Raw genomic sequence first — 22,522 nt, forward strand, 5'->3', positions numbered from 1 at the left:
TTTTGGCGCCAAAGTCGCCAAATGGTAGTCAAGTTTATCGCCAAGCTCTGGGACCTCCGACGCGACACCCGGACTCCGTCCAATACAGATGACTGTAAAACAGTCTTTCTGATGATGGAACCAACTATGCTATGAGCATCACAGATTCGTAACAATATTTTGTAACTATTGTATGCCAATGCCATGCAAGGTATACTCTAGGATATCAATTTTATTAGAGTGTATGCTAGAAAATTTCAAGAAGACCACTCTTGCTGGTTTCACCATGGAAATATGGCGTTACAGGAATCGTTTGAGCAATCTTCATCTTTGTTTAAATAAGATATTAAATATTGATTAAGAAATTTAAAAGATAAACATAACTTAACCACAAATATAGTAGTATAATAATGTTTCAGGTTTTATGTATGTGTCATGAATTTATTTTTAAAACTTGCTCTTTATTATACAGTAGCGATAACGAGTGCAGAAATGTTGCATTAAATATCACCGCAATGTGGGTGGAGTGAGTATAAAATCATATAAATGATGTAATGGGAAAAATTGTAGTAAATCATACTTAAAATATTTCCAAAAATTTATTGAAATTTTAAATGCATAACTTTATACTAAAAACTTAAAATATTGAAAAAACTAAATTTATAATTTTCAAAATGGCGTAAAAGGGGTGGACAGTTGTGCATAAATATGCTTCAGATTTATTGATAGAAAACTTTAAAATTTTAATAATATTTAATTAAAATTATTTAAAACCCTATCTTAATAAGCAGCTGTGATCAGGTAGTAAATATATTACATTAACAGGAAATAACATTTGATATCTCTAGATCCAAGTTTTTTCCCTGTAGAATATCATGAATGTTTTTTACATCATACTAATATAGGATTCACGTATATGTTATATGCTGAATTTAACGGATGGTAATCGAACCGATAATCAATCATTAACGTTAAAATATTGATTTGAAATAAATAAGAACACATTTTCATAATTCATTGCATTCTTTTACAGAGTTATAATGTACGGTTTTTATATATGCGTAGCAATTTGCCACTAGCTAGGATCGAACCGGCGACGCTAAGCTCTGTAGACGTGTAACATAACCACTAAACAAAAGTGATCGCCACTGTCCAGAGGCTGTTAACTGGCTTATGAAGCTAGCGCTACATATGCTTAGATTTGACAAATTCTATTGTATTTATCATAAGATATCATTAAGGAATAATAGTAAAGAAACATTAGGACCTTGTTTTGGCTTTACCTTTTTTCTTTTACTTACGGTACAGATAATGTATCATTTGAAGATCAACATTCCTTATATACTATAAATATAGATTAAAGGTTATTACATTTTGTTATGTGCCCTGTATCAGAGGTGTAAGAACCGGAGGAGGAAATACAAGTGAATGCAGAGGGCTCCACAGAGACAAAACATTAGTATGATCATACAACTTTTTAAACTCAAATATAGTGAATTCTTTAAAAAAGTAATATCACATCGCGGGGGCTATTTAACCTTAATAAATTGATGAGTTTTGAGAATTCTGGGAAGGAAAAAACAATATTTGTCTTAGGCACCACTTACTCTAGCTATAACTCTGCTTTGCATATACTGTACCAATGCATTATTATGATATGTCTCCTAGCAGTACTAATCTATTAGATGCCTAATCACCTTGTAAACATTATCTTTTACATGTTAAGTGCATGTATTATTGCATCAACACTATATTTAAGGCAGAAATAATGCTGAAAACGAAAGTCAATAGGTGATAACAATAAAGGAAGTCACTTCTATCGCCAAAGATGGTAAATTTCTCTTATACGTAATTTCAAGTATAATTCTTATACTTACAGAAGAAACAAGAGAGGTAACAAAAGGTTTCAGAACCATATTATTATTTTCTTAGTTTTTTTTTTACAAAATTTTCATAAATTGAATATATGCATGTAATTATGCAGTATGTTACATTATGCACCGCGGTATGTGTTTTTGGAAAAGGAGTATAACAGTATAATTTCTTTAGTTATTATTCATTTCATTCTTATCTGTAAAACACATTCACGTTGCTTGAAGTGAACTTAAATTGCTGTAGCAGACAGAAATTGCACAATGTTTGCCAGAATTGTTTGTTGTTGTCAACTAGTTTTATCTGTTATCACCCATATGGTATTCGGAAATTTTATGTATGAGAAAACTACTTTAAAAATCTTTGGGGAAAAATAAATCTTTCCTCATATTCAAATTATTAAGACAATATTTAGTCTTAAGTGTTTTCCTAAAGCGTCACAGTAAAATTAATTTAAGAAATACTAAGGCATTTCCAGTATTATAATTGCAGTTTTTTTCGTGTTTATTTGTATTATAATCTCAAATTAACGTGTTAAGTGAATGAAAAACTTTCCTATGGTAGGAGAGTGTAATTTTCTTTCCTTATTAAAAAAAAATGTTTTTTTTTTCATTATTTTCCTTTTCTAGTATAAGATTATAGAAGGTTTATATGTTCTTATTTGTAAAGTATTTCATTAGTTTTTAATTTTTTGGAATATTCTTGTTTCTTTCCTTTAGAGCTTGTCTATGCTGGTGTTACCTTTTCTTCCTGCGAGTAACTTGTTTTTCCCCGTTGGGTTTGTTGTGGCAGAGAGAGTGCTGTATATTCCAAGCATGGGATTTTGCATGATTCTAGCCCAAGGATGGAGTATACTTTGGGAAAAACGGTATGTATACCCTCATTATAACCAATAAGTTCCATTAATTTTATTTTCACTCAACCGTATGCCAATGCTCAAGTATGCCATTTTTTTTTTATTATATGCTTTAGAATCCATCACCTTGAACTGTTTAAGGTTATAAAATGATATTTTTTTATAATAGAAAATGTCGGGAAATCGCTATTAATTCTGAGGCGCATCATATTGTTATGAATTCGAGTTCTTTCGATTTATTAGTCGATGAAGAAACAGTCCTTTAAAAGTCAAATTAATTTATTCCTGAAAATTCCGGCAAATGCAGGACTTTACACGAACCAAACATTACAATTACACACTTAAGTACAATGTAGTAACTAATAGGAGAATAACACACTTCAAAAAGTCTCAAACGATCAGATCATAAGCGAAAATGCTCTTAGTGAACTCGTCTCCCCACTTACGCAATCTGGCATGGACTATCTTCCCTTTTTGGTGGGTAGTGAAGGTTTCCCCACTTACCCTATGACACGTCCTATTTATATCCTGCCTTGGCGAGATAGGATGGAAGAATTATTCCACTGATTTCCAAAACGATCCTGTAACTCCCGAAATATTAGTGCTAGAGCTGCAATTCTCAAACTTCCGAAATCTTATGGAAAGTCGCCATAATTACCAAAAAATCTCGCCAAGTCTGCGATTAAGTCGCCAAATTGGTTCGTCAATTGGCAACCCTGCAAATGAAGAAACCGATCCTTCGTTAGTGAGCGCTAACGCATAAAATCTGATTCGTCTAAAAGATTTAAATTGAGATATATTAAAAATAAATATTTTCAAATTTGTAACAATTTTAAAAGGATTATTAACATTTTTTTATATTTATAGCATTAGAAAGATTTTCTTATTTTGCAATACAACAACAACAAGAACAAAAAAAAAAACAATCTTGAAATTTTTGTTTTTATTTTCTTATTTTTTTGTTTCTCGTATTTAATCTGTTGCTAATACCTTCAACGCAAAATTGAAATTTTTTTGCAAATATCTATTTATATATCACTTTTTTTATGTAGCAATGTGTGGTCATTTTAGTTCAACTAAATGTTTAAAGGAAAAATTGATGTGTTTATAGATTTCATATGAGTTTAATAATGAACTCGCTATCTTTGGCGAACAGCTTGTTAGCCTCAGATATTGGCTTTACTGCATGCTAAACACTTAACCATTGCGCTGACAAGATTCACAGGTGGTCGTGCCAAATCAGACCACCATTACTTGCAACGAGGTTACACTAAATGTCCAATACCTTATAGAAATCTGTGATAATTTACATGCTATTCGCGAAGTTTATATATGGCCGTTTTTTTAAAAACATATTTGGGAATCTGATTGGATTTGCATTTTATAAATGGATTGATTTTGACCTAAGACTGTGCCCCAACAAAAATTCCAGTCGAAGAGTCGTGACCAACAATTTTACTTCTGTGTAATTGCCCTCCGACGTATACAACTCGTATATAAATTGCCTGCCGACGTATACAACTCGTATATAAATTGCCTGACGACGTACACAACTCGTATATAAATTACCTGCCAGTGTATGCAACTCGTATATAAATTGCTTGCCAACGTATAAACTGGTATATAAATTGCTTGACACATATGCAACTTGTATATAAATTACCTGCCGATGTATATCTGGTGTGGAATTCAGCTAATAGTATAAAATAAGTTTAAATGCCTGTGTGTCTCAAGGGAATACCTATTTTTCGTATTAATCTTTGAAAAAAATCTCTATAAATCAGAAGAAAATCACATTTTAATTTTTTTTTCAAAGAGTTGTTTAGAATTCAATATATTATTTTTTTATCGCCATTCCTTTCCTAACCTAAAATTATTCATTGTTTTATCAAGAATAAAACACCTTAAGCTCTAAGTGGCTGTTTCCTGAATAAAATATTTCTTCTAGGGTAAATAAAACTCTAATTCATAAACTATTTCAAGGAAAGCGAGGGAAATATTTATGAGTTTCCAAAGATCGAAAGAATTCACATAAACATTTACAATTCAAGCAGAAAATTTTTATTCCCTGCCAGAGAATGTAGTTCTTTTGTAGCAGCAGAATTATGAATAAAATGGGCTTCCATCTTCCACTTTGCTAAAGGCTCAACACTGAACAGAGCATTTTAGAAACAACGGCGCTACCAACCTTTTTATAAGATATATTCCTTTTTCCACCCTAAATCGTTTGAAATATTTTATGCAGCAGCTGTGGGTCTGACTTACAGGAAATTCTGAAAATAATCGAATTATGCCTTCCTTATTTATAATCTTTAAAAATAATAATAAATAAATAAATTTTATTGTTTGAGAGAGTAATTCTTTGGAAAAAGCTCTATAATTAAAAAAAATTCTAAATAATCCTTTCGTATTTGTATACCAAGCTGTTTTTCTTCTAAATATGAATAAATTCATATTTGTATACTAAACTGTTTTAAGGTTTGAGTTAGTGTGTTGCATAGCTTAATTTTTTTCTTTTAAGTATTTTAAATATTTTTTTTTCTGAAATCAAACTAAAATTAGTATTATTCGAATTTTAATAAAATATTTTTCAAATTTTAATCAAATAATTAGCAATTTTTATAACGTGTTTTTTTTTTTTTTTTACTTTATCACTGTGACAAATTTTATAAAAATCACTTGTAAAAATTATTCACTAAATTTCATACAAATCTTTGTTTGTCCAACAGTCCGATAAATTGGGATTTATTCACGGCATTGTTTTATTCGAAAAGAAAAACATGTTTAGTGAAATTATTCGAACTCTTCTAAGAATGTATTACTATTCTCTATTCCTTCGGAAGAAAGGGAGGGTGTGTATTCTTATTGATGAGCTCCTTCATGAAAATTTAACTCTGACACATTTTTGTTTTAACAGGTTGAAAAATGATAGTTAAATTTCATATCAGTTGTTACATAGATTTTAATAATTTATCTCTATTAGATATGCTTTAGTTTGGACTCATTTTGAAATTTAAAGTACTTTAATTAAAATTCTATAATATTTAAATCGGCTAATTAAAAAAAATTACATCAAAATGAATTCTGTCGTTCTATTACGCTGAAATGCGATATGGGAAAGTACATAACTTTACATACAGGATATATATTCTAATTATGTCTCCACAGTTATTTCTAAAAAGTCAGAAATATGCATATACTTCTAGATATAAAAAGGCTTTACATGAATTAAAAAAATTATTTTCGCATTGCTTGAGTCAATAATAAATAAATTACTGATAAAATTTAAAAATCTAAAATTTCCTCTGTACTTATAATCAGTTAATTAAATCAATTAAATTAATCAGTTATTTTTATTCAATAAATTAATTTTAATGAAGGAATAGATTAATTAAGCCAAATAAATTAATCAGTAAATTAATTTTAAGCAATGCATTAAAAAATTATTTTCGTATTCTTTGAGTCAATAAATATATTACTGATAAAATTAAGAAATCGAAATTTTCCACTGTACTTTAAGTTACATTTAGTAAATTATCTTTACATGCTAAGTTTTTAAACAGAAAAAAAAATGTGTTCTCTCTTCCGCGATTTAAACAGGTTGAAATACGAAAATTAGAATTCTACCGTTTTAAGCTGATCCTAAGAAAGCACTGCCTTTTCGTTAACTGATATTCCTCGATGTAACTGCTGAAATTATATAAAATGTTAATATTCGAAGATTCATAAATCAGCAATTTTAAACAGCAACAGACTGAATTTTTCTGTTCAAAATGTTAATTTATCAAATATGGCTAATATATTAACAGAAGTACATTTTTCTGGTGTACATTTGTTTATCCAAACAATATACAATAATATAATTAGTATTCCAAGCAATGATATTATTTCAAAAAATATATTTACTTTCATCCTCCTATTAGCGCATATATACTGTACAATAATTTACAATATTAAACAGTATTCGCTATATTGTACTGTATTGTTGAATATTAAATAAGATAGCATTGCACAATTTTGTACAATACTGAGCAACATACTGATTTGCTGGATCTAAAACAATTTTTCATTTGAAAATATCTAAATACTTTTCATTGTCGATTTAGAAATAAAATACGAAGCTCCATTTGAGAAACAAATGTTATACAAATGCATCATTTAATGAGATTCAAGCGGCTTAATTATCATAATTGGCAACCGAATCATAAACAGGAATATTTATTTTCTTGCATTTAAATTCATGTATTCCTCAAAATATCTGCACTAAACAATTTGTAAATATTTCCTTTCATTTGCGACATCTTTCATGACGTATTTGCTAGTACAACAATTCAGGATTAAGCCTCTTTAATTCCCTTCGCATTAAAGAGCTTTCTGCCTCGACTCCATGTTTAATACTTCTTAAATATATTAATTGGAAGGCCTAAACCATCTCATTTCCGTTTCAGCATAATGGATATCGTCAGCATACATAAGTTAGTAGATAGGCCTCGAACTAAAGTTAGTTTAATAGTTCAGTTAATAGTGTTAGTGGATCTGTTAAATTGATTAATAATTAAACAAGAGCTTAGGAATTCAAATTTTAATCAGTAATCTACAGCATCGCAGTTTATTATTGGAGCTAAATTTCCTCTATTCAAGATATATTACCAAGAATTAGTAACTGAGCTGTGTAATGATGAACTATTCAATTTGAATAAAATTGTCCATGAAAAGTATAGTTTTAAATTAAAAATAGAAAGGCATAATTTTTGTTTGTTTGTTTTACAAAAGACTAAAACAAGAATAAAGTACGTTATATGTGCTCATGCTATTATTATCATATAAATGAGAGCAACCAGCGGGTGTGATCCCCCCAAAAACTTTAATACTAATAAACTGGTCATGCCAAAGATGCTTTACATAATATTGGTGTACAATAGTTACGAAATATTAACTTTTTGACTTCAAATTAGTATTATTCTTTGGCGCGTTTTTTGGCGATTAATCCCTGGCATGCGGTTCATAGTATCCGAAAATCAGATTTGTGCTTTAGACATTTTTTTCTCAACCGATTGAAACGAAAATTTGACACAAAACTGCACTTGTAGTCACAAAATCTCATACCTAATTTGATATATTTAAGTCAATTTAATTTGATATACTTTGAATCATCGCGTTTGCAAGTTTCTGGAAATACAGACCAACAGATGGTTAACCCTTTGTCGTTTCAGTTCAAACTTTGACAGGAATTTAATCTATAAACGTTGAATTTAAGTGCCAGTTCTTATCTATCCAGATCTCTTCAAGTTTTAGTCATGTGTTAATTATATTCGAATAACCAGACAGGCGGGTTTCCTCTGACCAGATTTTATTCAAAATTTGATGGAAATTTGCAAATTAGGTATAAAGACCGAATAACGAATTTCAGCTGTCTATCCCAAAGCGTTTTGAGTTTTCATTGTCACAGATGGACATTTGATGATGGGCATTTTCCAAAAATGTGTTTTTCGATGTCAGGGTGGGGTAAAACTTGAATATTTGTCAAAATCTCCAGTTCGAATTTTTTAAAGTTAACTATACTTACTCTGCCGGCATTCTGGCATAGGGGTAGCGCGTCTTTCCTGTGATCTGGGCGTCCTGGGTTCGAGTCCCAGTTTGGGCATGGTTGTTCTTCCGTTGTTCTATCTGTGAGATGTATGAATGTGCCCCCTGTAAAAAGGAGTTGTGCAAGCGAATGAGTGATGCTTGAGTAGCAAAGTCGTACTCTTGGCCCTAGTTGGCGCTACTATAAAAACAAGAGAGCTCCCCACCGGCTTAAAATGGCTGTCTTCGTAACAGCGGGCTTGTCCATGGCAAGTGCCATACGAAACAACCACAACATACTTACTCTATGCTATTTATACGAGAAAATAATAAAATAAGTGTGGATATATTATATATATCCACACTTATACAAAGACATTACCATATTGAGATGTTTCGGTCTACAAGTGTAATAGATTTATTTTAATTTATCTAACAGAATTGCAAACAAACAATTGTTCTATTATTCATCTATGCAAAAAAAAAAATATTCCTAATGATATTAATGAAACCATTAGCACAGAATATTGTACTATATCTCCATGATATTGAAAGGCATTCTGAATGCCTTTTAATTTCATGAAGATATCGATGCAATATTTCATTTTTTGACTTTCAAGTTTTAGACGTAAATTATATATATAAAAAATAATTAATAAGTTTAATCAGGAAAGTACATTGTTGTTCTAATTAAGCCACCACGTGTCCTGATTTAAAATTAAGATAAATTTATAATTGTTTAATCAAATTAAGTAGCTAAGAAGATTATCAGATTATCAGTTACACCCCAAAATGAAAATAAAAAATACGATATGCAGCAGGTAATTTGATATGAACTGGTATTATGCTCAAATAAGACTTTAAATAAATTTTTAAAAAATAAGCTTTGAAAGCAGTTTTGCTCGTTTAACGAAGAAACACACGGGGGGGGGATTAAAAATTCGAGCCTCTAGTTCAAAATATAATAGCATATTTGATTCATCTGTTTTATTTTTAAATTTGGATCTTAATTACACAGCGATAACAATGTGTTATCGCTACAAAAGAAAGTGTTTGTCTCAACAGCCGTGTATAAGCCCAGTAGTAAAAGGAATGAAAAGTTCGGTTGTAAAAATTGTTTGTGAAATTTTTTTAAGAATATGAGAAAAAAAATATTTGTGAAAACGACTATCGAAGTTATTGAGGAGAGTTGTTATTTTTTTTTTTTGCCTACTCTCTAAGAAATAACTACATACCTTATTTGGCAGTTCCAATTCCCACAGTTTCCCGTATTAAATGGCTTTAACGATTTTAATTTCACATATATGAGGGGCCACGGTGGCCTGGTGGTAAGGTCACGGCTTCGGAACCTGAGGTTTTTAGACTCGAGACCCAATTTCATCGAAGAACCGTCATGTAAGCGGGTCTGGTGCACGTTAAATCTGTCGGGACCAAACATCCTTCCGTTGTGTGGTGTGAAATTTTGGAGGAGGGGGTCAATGCAGGTGTCGTCCTCGTCATCTGACCGCAGTTTAAAATTAAGATTTCCGCACAAAATAGTCCTAGTGTCGCTTTAAAAACGGGACGTTAATATAATTAAACTAAACTTCATATATATGACGTAAATAAAGAAAAAGTACCGTTTTTTTAATTCGAACTCAAGATTTTTTTGAATCCTTGTGCTTCACGTCTCTCCTTATCCAAAAACCATATTTTTAAAAAGTATATTTTTTAGTCTTTGAACTCCAAAATTTAAACAGTCTGAACTAAACGGATAAAATTTAGTGTTTGAATTTACACCTTATTTGTAGATCTTCAAATTTCTAACGAAATCCATCTACCCGACAGTTCGAGTACCAGTGAACAATAAAACGTAAGTGCTAGATAAATAAAATTTGGACAATATATTTAACATTTAAAATGGAAATTCTTATTAAATTTTAAACCAAATCTATCAGAGGGTTGATCAGCAGTTGGCCGGTAACTTTAAAACGTATTGACTTTAATAAATAACATTTGATATGTGAATTTGGGGTTAAATTTAAGTTCTGTGCCAAATTTTGGTTTCAGTTGATTGCAAAAAAATGCGTCTAAAACACAAATTAGAGTTTCTGCATATCATTTGCCATGCTAAGAATTAATCGCCAAAAAGGTTATAAAAAGTCACACATAGATTCTGTAGGAATCTTAAATTCAGGGCATAAAACAATATATCGTAACTATTGTTCGTTACTATCATGAAACACAAATTTTGCTGTCTTGTTTTTAAAAGCTTGCCATTGCTGCTGGAAGAAGTATGAGCTTTCTCTCCAGTAGTGAAATTTCTATATTTTATGATAATATTAACAAAACGAAATAAAGACCGATTAAATTATTAGGAATAAATACATCCTACATTATTAAACTTTATATAAAACACCAATTATATTTGCAATAATCGAATTTTTTAATGATCGTTACACAAACTATTCAGAAATTTTCGTCAGAATTGTATTTATTAATAATAGCATGCAATTAATCTTCCATTAAATCATGAGAAATCACTAGATTTCCCAATTTTCTGGAATTAATATAGAAAATATCCATTAATACAGATTAAAGTACATTCTCCCTTAATATACCATCTATCTATTAATAAATAAAGGGAATAATGTCTATATTTAATAGTACGTTAAATATTCAGAACCGCAAATATATCCTCCCTTCAATAATGGACTAAACTTACCAGCACCATTTCCACAGCAAATAAGCAGAAAGAGCCCAACGGATGACACAGAACAATGCTCCATTCTCTAGTTGCTGGTCTATTTTTCTTATGTCCTTCTGGGGACTGTTGGTTCTTTTTTGCGGGGACAGAGCAGCGGCGTCCGGCGGAAGAGCACGTAAAAATATGATTTAAAGATGAGCGAGCGATTCGCTCCCAAAAGGAGAGGGGGGGGGGGCGATGCGAAGGAAACAGGGCGATTGCGTTTTTGGAGCAATCGCCTCTTTGCAGTTACTGCCGAGGCAAACCAGTGGGTTGTGGGTAAACGGTTCACAAAAATTCGCCGGGGAGCGGTCACAAATAGAAAAATTACAACTCGGTACCAGATTTGGTGGGATTGATTTTAGTTTTCATGGGATTTGAAAAAAAAATGTTTTTTTGAAGATTTTTTGTTTTTTTATATGTGTTTGTACCATGTATGAGAAATGTTTAAAAAACACCGTCATAAATGGAGTGAAAATTATATAATTAAAAAGTCTCAGCAAATTTATAGAAAAAGCCAATGTCAATGACGTTACTGTATATTTTTTAAATATGGTGACTGCAGAAATCTCGAGGCAAATAGGAAACTAACAACTAAATTCCAGAATTATTTCAGTTTCATAGAATTTTAAAGCATGACTCTTCGGTATTTTTTTTTTAATTTGATGGAATTTTTTAAGCGGAAAAATTTAAAAGCCGTGCATTCAAAAAGGAATAAACATTTCATTAAAAAACAACTTTTATTTGAAATCCCTTGATTATTTTAACACCAAATATAATTTTTCTGTTTTAAAAGACTAATTCAATTTTTTTTAAATTTTCTAATTGAAATTCTAATTTAAAAGACTCCAGATTATCCATATAATATAGAAGAGTAAATGTAGAGTGGAAAATATGATGAAAAATAATACAGTGTAGATCTAGAAAGCTTTTAAATATTTTGTGCTTACAGTGAAGGACTTACAGATGCAGTTATGACTTTAAGTACAGAAATTTAGTATTTTTAAAGATTCTACGTTTGCTTTCCTACAAAGAAAAGCAAAAGATCCTTAGTGTGTTAAGAGTGTGTTAAAGCAGTATTTTTTTTATTGAAATCTCTTTAGCATTATTTCGGAATTAATAACTATAGAGGGTGGTTATAATTAAACTTACCCTATAAAAAGCATCAGACAACGCAAATGTATGAACGGATTGCAGCGAAATTTAGTGTATAGGCTATACACGAGATGCACTCACGAAATTTCGAAAAAAAAATAGTTCCAAAATGTCCACCTGAGGGCGGCAGTTTCGGAAAAAAATGTAACACAATAATCGCTCATAACGGAACACAGAAACAATAATAACAATCCAGAACAAGACTTAAGAGTAATAAAATGTAAAACCAAGAAAAGCTGACAATTCTAGGGAAAAAAATATCGAGATTTGCATGCTTGTGAAGAAGAGGAACAGATATCAAAACAGATTAGGATAAGAAACATTTAAAATCGTTGTCATGTTTTATGTCGATGTTTCCGACTATAATGATGACGGTATCTTATTGCGACGATGTTACGACATTGAATGACTTAAAAAACTCCATAACGTTTCAAGTGTGAATTATCACAACTGATCAGTTACGATCTGCTGTTGAACACACGTCCATCGATTTGAAATTTTACAAGTGAATGAGGGTGGACACATGGAGTACCTTTCCCTACATCATCCTGGACATCTTGTTCCTCTTGTATAGTTTCGTTCCTAATCTGTTCTTGTTTCTGAAAAAAAAAATTAATCACTTTTCTCAAAACGATATTTTAATTAGATTTAAATAGTTTTGAAACGCTTCAGGTGTCTTAGTTTTTGTGGAAATTAAATAAAATTGATAATAAAAATTTCGGTTAAACATGAAATAAAGCAGAGTTTGCATTTTATTTTTCCTTTTTTCAAACAGTTAAAAGACAATTTTAGTTCAGAAAAACATAACATTCTCATAAAAATACAGTAAATGTGCATAAAAATATATATATTTTTTTTTAAATTATCATTTAATTGGAATTACAAAAACATGCAGAGTTTTGCTCAAAATAAATTTATATAGAGTAGTAAGGAAAAAATAAAAAAAAAATTAAAAATTGAGTTTTTAGAAATTTACTGAAATTTTTAAAAAATTATACATTTTCTAACTTTTAAAAACTAATGTACTTCATTTTTAAGAGTTTTTTTTTTAAAGATGTTTGGTGCATTCATATTTTAATATGTATGCATAAAAATTTCATAACGGTAAGTGCCTAGTAAAATCCACCGTCTCTTTAAATGAGCTTATCATGATTAAAAGCAAACTAAGAGTATTAATAGAGGAGCTCCTTTAAATTCAAAAGGAATTTTAGTCAAAAATCGATAAAGTACTTATATATCAATGACTTTTCATTTTGCAAGTGAAAAGTTTAGTTGCAATTTCAAATATGAAATTCCATGCATATTTAATACGTCAAATATTATGTAATTATCTTTTCTAAATTTTGTATATGCTCCCTTTCATGCTATAATCTGTTGATCAAACTACGTAAAACGCTCGTGCAATGCAGAAAGCGGCATACAAATTTGATCCATTTTTATATAAAGCATACAGTTCCGATATTGTCACGTAAACACGCTACAAATAAACTTGAGAGATAGGGAAAAGCCTCATCTTAATTTTATTTCTTCTTGAGAAAGTGGAAGATATTCAAGTATGTGATATTTACGTCAGAAATAATGTATATGCAGGCGTATTAACGTAAAAATATCTATGATGTATAACCAATATTAAAAGTTGACATAGGTAATAAAAAAATGTAATTCTGAAACAGTAATGACCATCTTCAGGCTTGTTTAGTTAAATTTTGGCACTCTTGTTAGCAAGACAAGAATAAGACACTATGGCAATTCTGTAGAACTGCACGATATTTTTAACTGCTCGAAATAAATTTCATAGGATTTTTTTCGCAATGCTTTAAACACAATGCAAATTTTCTTAAAATGATAGATCAATTTACGAAAAATATCCTCCTTGTTGCGCTTTATGATGTCAAGATAACATTTTGAGGCTTACACCATAATAAAATGTCAAAAAGTACAGAAAGAATCCTAATGAAATATCTATCATGGACAATTTGATATTATTTTTGAGATTTTTTAACCCTCTTGCACGTCATTATTGTGTATATGTTTAAAATTAAGAGAGATTTAAACCTATAGTTTGAAATAACGCAGCATGATAACGAATGATATTTTATTCGTCCATTTTTATTTTATTTTTAAACTCTTATTTGTTTTTGCTTTATACAGAAAAAATAATAGGCATGCAATGTATATGGGTGTGTGTGTGTGTGTGTGTGTGTGTGTGTGTGTGTGTGTGTGTGTATTTAATATCATCGTAAAGCACAAGTATATTAATGTAGTAACTAAAACAATGAAAAGTGTCACTGTAAAACATAAATTTCTCTCTAAAAATGTATTAAAATTATGGAAAAATACTGTGCAAAAAAACTGCCATGCCAAAAACATTTTTTTTTTCTTAAATTTTAAATGGTATAAAAACAAGTTTTGCTCAATAATATGTCGCGAACTTATGGAGGAAAACCTGTAATTTTTTTAATTATTTTTTAAAATAAAATAATAGTATATCTTTTCTTAGTGAATACTTCTAACCAAGTAGAAAACAAAGACAAATTTGGTATTTAAGATCCAACGAACAGTCAGTCAAAGGGTTTTGAATGCTTTTTTCTTCATACATATTGCAATACGCAATTTGTAGATTTGAAATCAACCATTACGCAACACAATGCAAAAGCAAAAAAAAAAAAAAAAAAAAAAAAAGAGCTTACTAAATAACCGTTATAACAAGCAACTTGTTGACTGCGCGCTTTTTGGCTGCCCTCACGTAGGTTCCTGTTGGTGATTTTTTTTTTCTTTTTCTTATTCATCCCCAATAAGGGAAGGTCACTTCCGGTGGCCTTCCGTCAGGCGGTCAAACTTTTCCTGCCGATGCCTGCAAACAATCCTGACAAGTCATCAGTGGGGAAACCAGGAAAAAGAATCCCAGTCCATCCCCCTAGGGATCAAATTTCCAGTTGGAGGGGGAAAAGAAGAAATTGGTCAGCTTTTTAGAAAATGGCCAGAAAAAGTTTTTTAGCGAGTTCATACTCCACAACAGCGATGGGGAGGGTCGAAAAATAGAAGAAAAAATATAATAATAATAATGAGAAGAGAGAAGAAAATAGAAAAATAAAAAAAGGAGATGAAACTAAGAAATCAGAACCATGATAGTTGGGACCCTAGGCCATATCGATTGAGAATTGAAAGCTGGGGAAAAAAAGAATGTTCGAATGGGCATCGATTTGTAATTCTAACTTTCTCGACAACGGGCTAAAGAGAAGAAAACTGGATTCTATTTTGTTCTCTTTTTTTTTATTGTTCTGATTCCTATCTCTCTTCCACCCCCACCCCCACCCCCATTTCCTTGTGCCTCAGTAGAAAATGGGAATACTATTGACTTTCTGCCATCTTTTCAACTGCAAAATTGGCTTACAGATGTAGTAAGTGACCAAAGTACGGTGAGTATGGAATGTCGCCGGTTGGATTTATAGCAGGGTACAGGCGCGATTGGGAAAATGCGCTTTTAAAATGGTCGCTTTTATGTTCCAATTTGGAAAGGAACGTTTTTTTTTCTCCTGTTCTGTTTTGGGAAGCAAGTTAGAAGACTAATGCCCCAATCTGCGAAGCGAAAATTATTTCTCTCGGGTTCTGAGCCTAGATTTTAATAATAGGTTCGAATATTTTTCTCATATGTTATGGTCTAATGGGATTTTGTTTCAGATAATTTTTTTTTCTATTCTTACCTTTTAGCAAATGATCGTGAAATTACTGAGGTCAATATTCTATTTGTAACAAATTTAGATCGTACCTAAGATTAAAATGGAACATGTCATGGAAGATAAAAGACAAACGATAATGGGATAACAAGTGAAAATCTAACTGTTTTATAAAAATACAAAAAAAAAAAAATGCAGAAATATATTGCGGTTATATTACACCGTTATTTTTTCTATAATAATAACAGGTATAAATACATAGTAAAATTTACGATCTCACTATCTTATCTCACTAATTTTAATATTTCACTATATTTCTAAATAAATCAATCACTTCTTAGTATATCAAACAATGCTTAATCTGTTATTCAGATTATGCAGTTATATATCGTACTTTCATAGTTGCATAGTTGTAACTCGGTGAACCTTCCAGCACATCAACAGATCATATTATAATTTGTTAAAATTTTAGAATGTTTTATTTGTCAAATAGCTACCCATGGCTACAAGCTAGTTCACTGGCCAATATAACTGCTAAAAGTTCCAAATAAATATTTTATGTTACCAGATTTTAAGGATTTTCAAAGCAAATCATTTTATACTCCAAACTATTAAAGACTTGAAAAATCTTTTATTCACTGTTTACTTAAGAAGTTAAATCTTATTAAATAATTTATTGAAAGCATTCCTCACATAGAAAATTATTTAAGAGTAAAATAAGTAGCATCTTGACAGCGTTTCTTTTTTTCAATAATATTAGAAAAATCCAGTGTAGAATATTTATAAGGACAATGAAAAGGTTTCAATTTTATTTAAAAAATCATATTGGAATTTTAAAAAAAATTAAAATTTTAAAACTACAATCACTTACAGCTGAAAAGATTGGATCGAATATTTTATAATATAATTTTTTCGATGCCATGCTTATTTCAGTTATAGAAATAAGTATATAATAAAAGTATTAATATAAATCATGCTGTAGTATTTATATAAACTTACTTTTTCATGAATTAAAAAAGTACAAAAGTAAAAGTAAAAGTAATTAAATTTAGTATTGATATATTTGTTTCAGTTGCTTTTATTGATATATAATCAATTGCTTTGAATTACTACGATTAATAAATTTGATCTTATTTTTTCCCCTTTCTCATAAGTCCTTCTACTAGAGTTTTAAATTATTTTTTTTCCCTTAATGAACGAAAGAAAAAAAAATGAGTCACAATTATTTATTCTTTTTTTTTTTTTTTTTTTTTTTTTTTTGCAGAGCATATAAGCAGTTGGCAGCCGTCGGGATTCTCTTTCTTCTCACTGTTCATGTTCTTAAAACGATACGCAGGAATGAAGACTGGTGAGTAGAAGTCACAGTGTGCTTTTTTTAATTATGGTTTAGAATTAAATTATGGTTTAGAATTATTGGACAATAATGCTTTGAAGCATTTTCATTATAAATTCTATAATCTCGCATCATCAACGGAATGACATGGAAAATTACGTTTTTCGTAGGAAAAGTTTTTCTCCACACATATAATTATATAAGTTGTCACCCAAGGGCTCAGAATAATTACTTGCATATAAAGATCTTTCATAGAAAATGAGCACAAAATGGTATTTTCAGTTATTCTGATTGTTTTCAAAGTCATACATAATCATAAAAGTCAACTTGAAAACATTTTCATAAAAAAAATATTATGAAAAAAAAATACTATTCAAAGTTTAACTCCTGTATAAGAGTACTAAAAGATTAATTGCTTATTTAATTAAGTAAAACATTTTCAAATTGTTTTTAATTCTTTAAGGATATCTGCTTATGTAAACCTCATTATTATACAGAAAAGTACTTTTGGTTTAAAAATGTTCGTTATTTTCAAGCAATAATTATTAATATTTATTAATTCAAAACATATAACAATCATTTAAATCTCAATGACTATCATTAAAAATACAATATTTGCATACATTTTATTAAGGTTGGGCAGCGCAGTCATTAAAACAAAAAATGATAATATTATCAATATTTGAATTTGGGCATTTTTTTAATTTCATTATTTATAGTAATACATTGAAAAAATTATTTTACTTAAAGCTGATTAATATTATCAGGTTTGTCTTATTAAAGGTTTTGTCTTTTTTCGATTTTTTCAAATATGCTTTTTTTTTTTTTGAAATTGAATCTTGGAAAGTTCTTATTATTTAACGCAATCGTATAACATATATTTACGATTCAAACTCCAAACATTAAAAACTGAATATAATGATAGCAGGAAAGCGCACTTAATTGTTTTCAAGAACAATTAGAATTTTCAAAAATGATATCGGAACATTGGCTTTCGAATAAATAATTTTATTAAAGCATTTTTTACCTGTGATTTTCTAACATTTTCTGTGGAAAGGAACTATAAATATTTCCATAAAACAATCTGAAGACTTAGCATTACTGAGTTTTTAAATGAAGCCATGAAAAATTTCTAAAACAGTTGCCAAAAAATTAATATAAAAGGAAACTTTAAAATGTTCTATCCTTGTTAGTTATCATTTGCTTGTTACGAGCGGTTTTCTCTTCACTAATTTAATGATCAACCAAAGGATGGCGACATTTTTTTTTTGCCTTCCGAGGGTTTGAAAATTTTAATAAATAAAAAATATGAAAGTAAAATAACAATATGCTTTTTGTTGTGATTTAATGAAGCAATTCATTATTGTAATGAAGAGATCATAAAGCTCGCTAGGAGACTTTGATACTTGAAAAGTAAAATAAATGAGCTTAAATTATCAAACGTAGAGAATTGCTAAGTTTTTAAAAGGGTAGGTATAGTTTCTTTCTACAGCGGAATTTCTTTCCGCTGTAAACTGAGAAAAAAGCAGGAATGTGTAAAAAATATAAAATAAAGAAGTATTAATTTTGTTTACTGAAATGTCAGAGTTAAAATCATTATTAAAGCTATTATTAAAAAAAGCAATTTATAAAAGGAAACGTGTACAGTGGAATGGAAAATTTTCTGGGTGTGGACAGTTTATTTTAGTGAAAAATAATTAGTATATTTAATTTTTTTTTTAAATTTGTGTTTCTTTCTTAAAAAAATATTTTCTGTTGGAGATGTAGAATTGAGACTATTAGAAAAGTTAATTGATACCTTCTTTGATTGACACTTTTATTAAAATATAATGTATGCAAATTGTTTATATAATCAAACTTTAAAAAACAATCTGCATTATCTGTAGCACCACTCTAATAAACAAATCCTAAAAATTGATGTGAACATTTCAAACCTTAGTTTGAGTTTCAACTGATAAGAAAGAACGTAATCCCCCCTCCTTTACTTCGAGCAATTTTTATCATGTTCATTAATTTGTTTTGCATTTACATAAGAAGTGTTTGTGTTTTAATTAAATTAATTTGTAACTGTATATCTTTTCTTTTCAATTTGGGTTTAGTCACTGACAGAATTTTCCACTAGCCGATTAAACATTGCTGAATTTGTAAATTGCAACTGATTAATCCATTTGAGACGGATTGCACACCGTGTGTGCGTAGAATTTTCGAAGCAAAAAGACGAACAGCACACCGCACGTGTAATGATATGGAATTGCAAATTCCGATTACACTTTATACTTTCAGAATGATCATAAAAAATGCGCCTTTTCGAATGGGTTAACCATCATAGCAAACTGTGTTATAACGACTCTAAGCTTTCAAGATGTTTAAGTATAATCATTTGTCCTCATGATTTGAATAAATAAGAATAACAAACCTTAAAAAAGTTGTAATCATATTCAGTACTTTGATTATCGTTTTAAAGAAAAACCTTTCTCATAAGTTGTTTAATCATTATGTGCTTAATCGACAGGTATTTAAATATATTAAATATTTAAAAAATGCTTCAATTATATTTTTTAAAATCTCTCTAATAATTTGTAATTTTATTTTAATTATTTTTCATTTATTGACATAACATTTAAATGCCAATTTTACAATTCAATCTAAATATATCTCGCACATATTTGATAAATCATAGGATTCCCTCAAAATTCTCTGAATTAACAGTTTTCCAATATTTTAATATGTAACATAACATGGTAACATGTAATAATGGTTTGACTTATTATCTATGAATTGCTACACTAAATATTCATTAAAGCTGTTAAATTATTTAATAAATTTATAAATCATTAATAAATAATAAATTAATAATTAATAATTTAATTACAAAATTTGCATAAATCTTTCTATAAGACATCTAAAAGTTATTATTCTGAAGGATTTCTTTTAAGTTTTAATTGCAACGTTTATGACATTCTGTTAATTTGTCAGTATAATTACAATGAGCATAAATTATCTGAATTAATTTGACCATATCGAAATAATTACTTATAATTGGATAATTCAAAGTAAAGAACTTCTTTCTTTGAAAAGAAACCAAAATTGTCTTATAACGTATTAATTTACTGATTATAAAAACAACCTTCGAATTATGAATCTATAATGTATGTTCACAAAAGATGAATTTTTTAGAGGCGATTTTTTTGCCAAATTTAATGTTGGCAGGTTTTTATTGCAATCAAAAAAGCTATTAATTTTTTTTCTTCTAGCTAACCAAGATAACGAACTTTCAGCAAGTTTTTGGCTAGTTAACACGATTTTGTAATGATAATTCGATGATTACAAAATTATTCAAATAAATTCGGTAATTATGAAAAATAACATGCTAAATAGATAAAAGTTAGTGCATAGTTTTAGAATCCAAAATGTAGATTCTTACCTGAACCACATATCAAAAGATTTGTGCCAGTTTTTGTATTTCGCATGCATGTAAATGGAATGACCTAAATCAATGAAATTCGGTATATGGTATTATTAATGCAACTGTGGTTATTTGTCAAATTTCGGCTTCAATCTGTTTGCGAAAAACCTGCAATAGATAATAATAACAATTCTAGATTCATACCAAAGATCTTTATTCAGTAAATATTGTTTGCCAATATCATGTAAGCAATTCAAGACCTTGCCTAATATCCACAATTTTATGCATGGAGAGGGGGGGGGGAGAGAACGATAACTCATCTGTATAATTAAGAGATATTGGAGAATATACGTGAATTCAGAGAATATGTAGGTCAAAAAACAATTTCAATATTCTTGATATTCATCGTTTATTATGCTAGGACTTGGGAAACATCAAAGTTCTACATTTGGTCCAATAATGAATGATACTTCAATCAACACCTTCTTATCCTAACTTGAATCTGTCTTCTGCCTCCTTAACATTTCCTTAACAGTTAGGAGTTATATCTGCCTTCTGTCTCTTTGTGATTAAGTCTCCTTAACAGTTAGGAGTTATATCTGCCTTCTGTCTCTTTGTGATTAAGTCTCCTTAATAGTTAGGAGTTATATCTGCCTTCTGTCTCCTTGGCATTGAGTCTCCTTAACAGTTAGGAGTTAGATCTGCCTTCTGTCTCCTTGGCATTGAGTCTCCTTAATAGTTAGGAGTTAGATCTGCCTTCTGTCTCCTTGGCATTGAGTCTCCTTAACAGTTAGATCTGTCTGTTGTCTCCTTGGTATTGAGTCTCATTAATAGTTATGAGTTATATCTGCTTTCTTCGGACATATGAGGACTTGTATCATACTAAGGCATATTCATTTCGCTTTTATCAATTGATGATGGACTTTTGCTTTGAATCCACCTACTTTCAAACATAAGGCATTTCCTATTGAAGCAATAACAGATTAAAAATTTCATTTATGCACATTTAAAAATGAAATTCGAGATCAATTTCCACATACTCCCCTAATGTGAAACATTTTTTAATTAATAGAATGCGATCTTTTTCAAGTGGCTCTTGAAATAAAACGGATATTAGGATCATTAAAAGATGAAATTCTCTCTCTCCATCATCAGAGGAAATTCAAGTGCGTTTCTTCCCAAGGGTTAATTTTATATTTCTTGGCCCATCTTAAGTACTTTTCCTCAAGGGCGTCGAAAAAACTTAATTTTCCTTTCCACGATAACTGCCAATAAAGAAGTGAACTACGTTAATAAGTTTTTTAATAGCCTTTGATCCCAGAGAACGCTCCAGTTTTTAATGAGTTTATCTAGAGATGATATTAGTATTTCTTTTAAGTTTTTATGAACACGCTGCCGAACCGACCGAAATTCTTTGGTTCCGTGCTTGAGTGCACACTTTAAAAATAGATATAAGGTACTCTTCATTTAGCTTCCCGCTTTTTTTTAATTTATAGGTAAGTTTTTTAATGATTTTTTTATGTTACCAGAATTACGCCAAACTAGTTTCAAAGATCAGAGGAAATTTTAATAGTGAGTCAATTTTAAATTTGTTTTTATTTTCCGCCAAATGGTATAAAAAGTCTAAAAGATAAAAAGCATAAAAAGTTAATGTAAAAATCCAATTTTGCTACAGCTACAACTTTGTATTGAAAGTAATTAAAGAGAGGAAACTATATTTTTTACCTCAAATGTCATTACAAGATCCATATTTCTTAAATAGGGTTTTATGACACTGCTGAGTAGAAGTGATATAATGCAGTTTCTCCTTGTATGATATAGAGTTACATATCGAAATTACATAATTATGAAAGGGATAGAAAGTTCATCGCAGAATTTAAGATTTTAGTAGATGTCAGAGGCGGCATATAAATTATGCGGAATTTAATTACTTCGAATAAATGGCAAATAAAGC

At 29.6% G+C, this 22,522-nt stretch overlaps 1 protein-coding gene across 1 annotated transcript in view; it reads left to right on the forward strand.

Moving 5' to 3' along the window:
• LOC129963973 (protein O-mannosyl-transferase Tmtc3-like) overlaps positions 1 to 22,522 on the forward strand; it is a 334,865-nt gene that overhangs the window by 254,113 nt on the left and 58,230 nt on the right. The window contains exons 10-11 of the mRNA XM_056078611.1: positions 2,571 to 2,719; positions 17,094 to 17,177. Of these exons, the coding sequence (XP_055934586.1) occupies positions 2,571 to 2,719; positions 17,094 to 17,177 (233 nt within the window). The remainder of the gene's footprint in view (positions 1 to 2,570; positions 2,720 to 17,093; positions 17,178 to 22,522) is intronic.

Source organism: Argiope bruennichi, chromosome 3 (assembly GCF_947563725.1).
Source record: "Argiope bruennichi chromosome 3, qqArgBrue1.1, whole genome shotgun sequence".
NCBI lineage: Eukaryota > Metazoa > Arthropoda > Arachnida > Araneae > Araneidae > Argiope > Argiope bruennichi.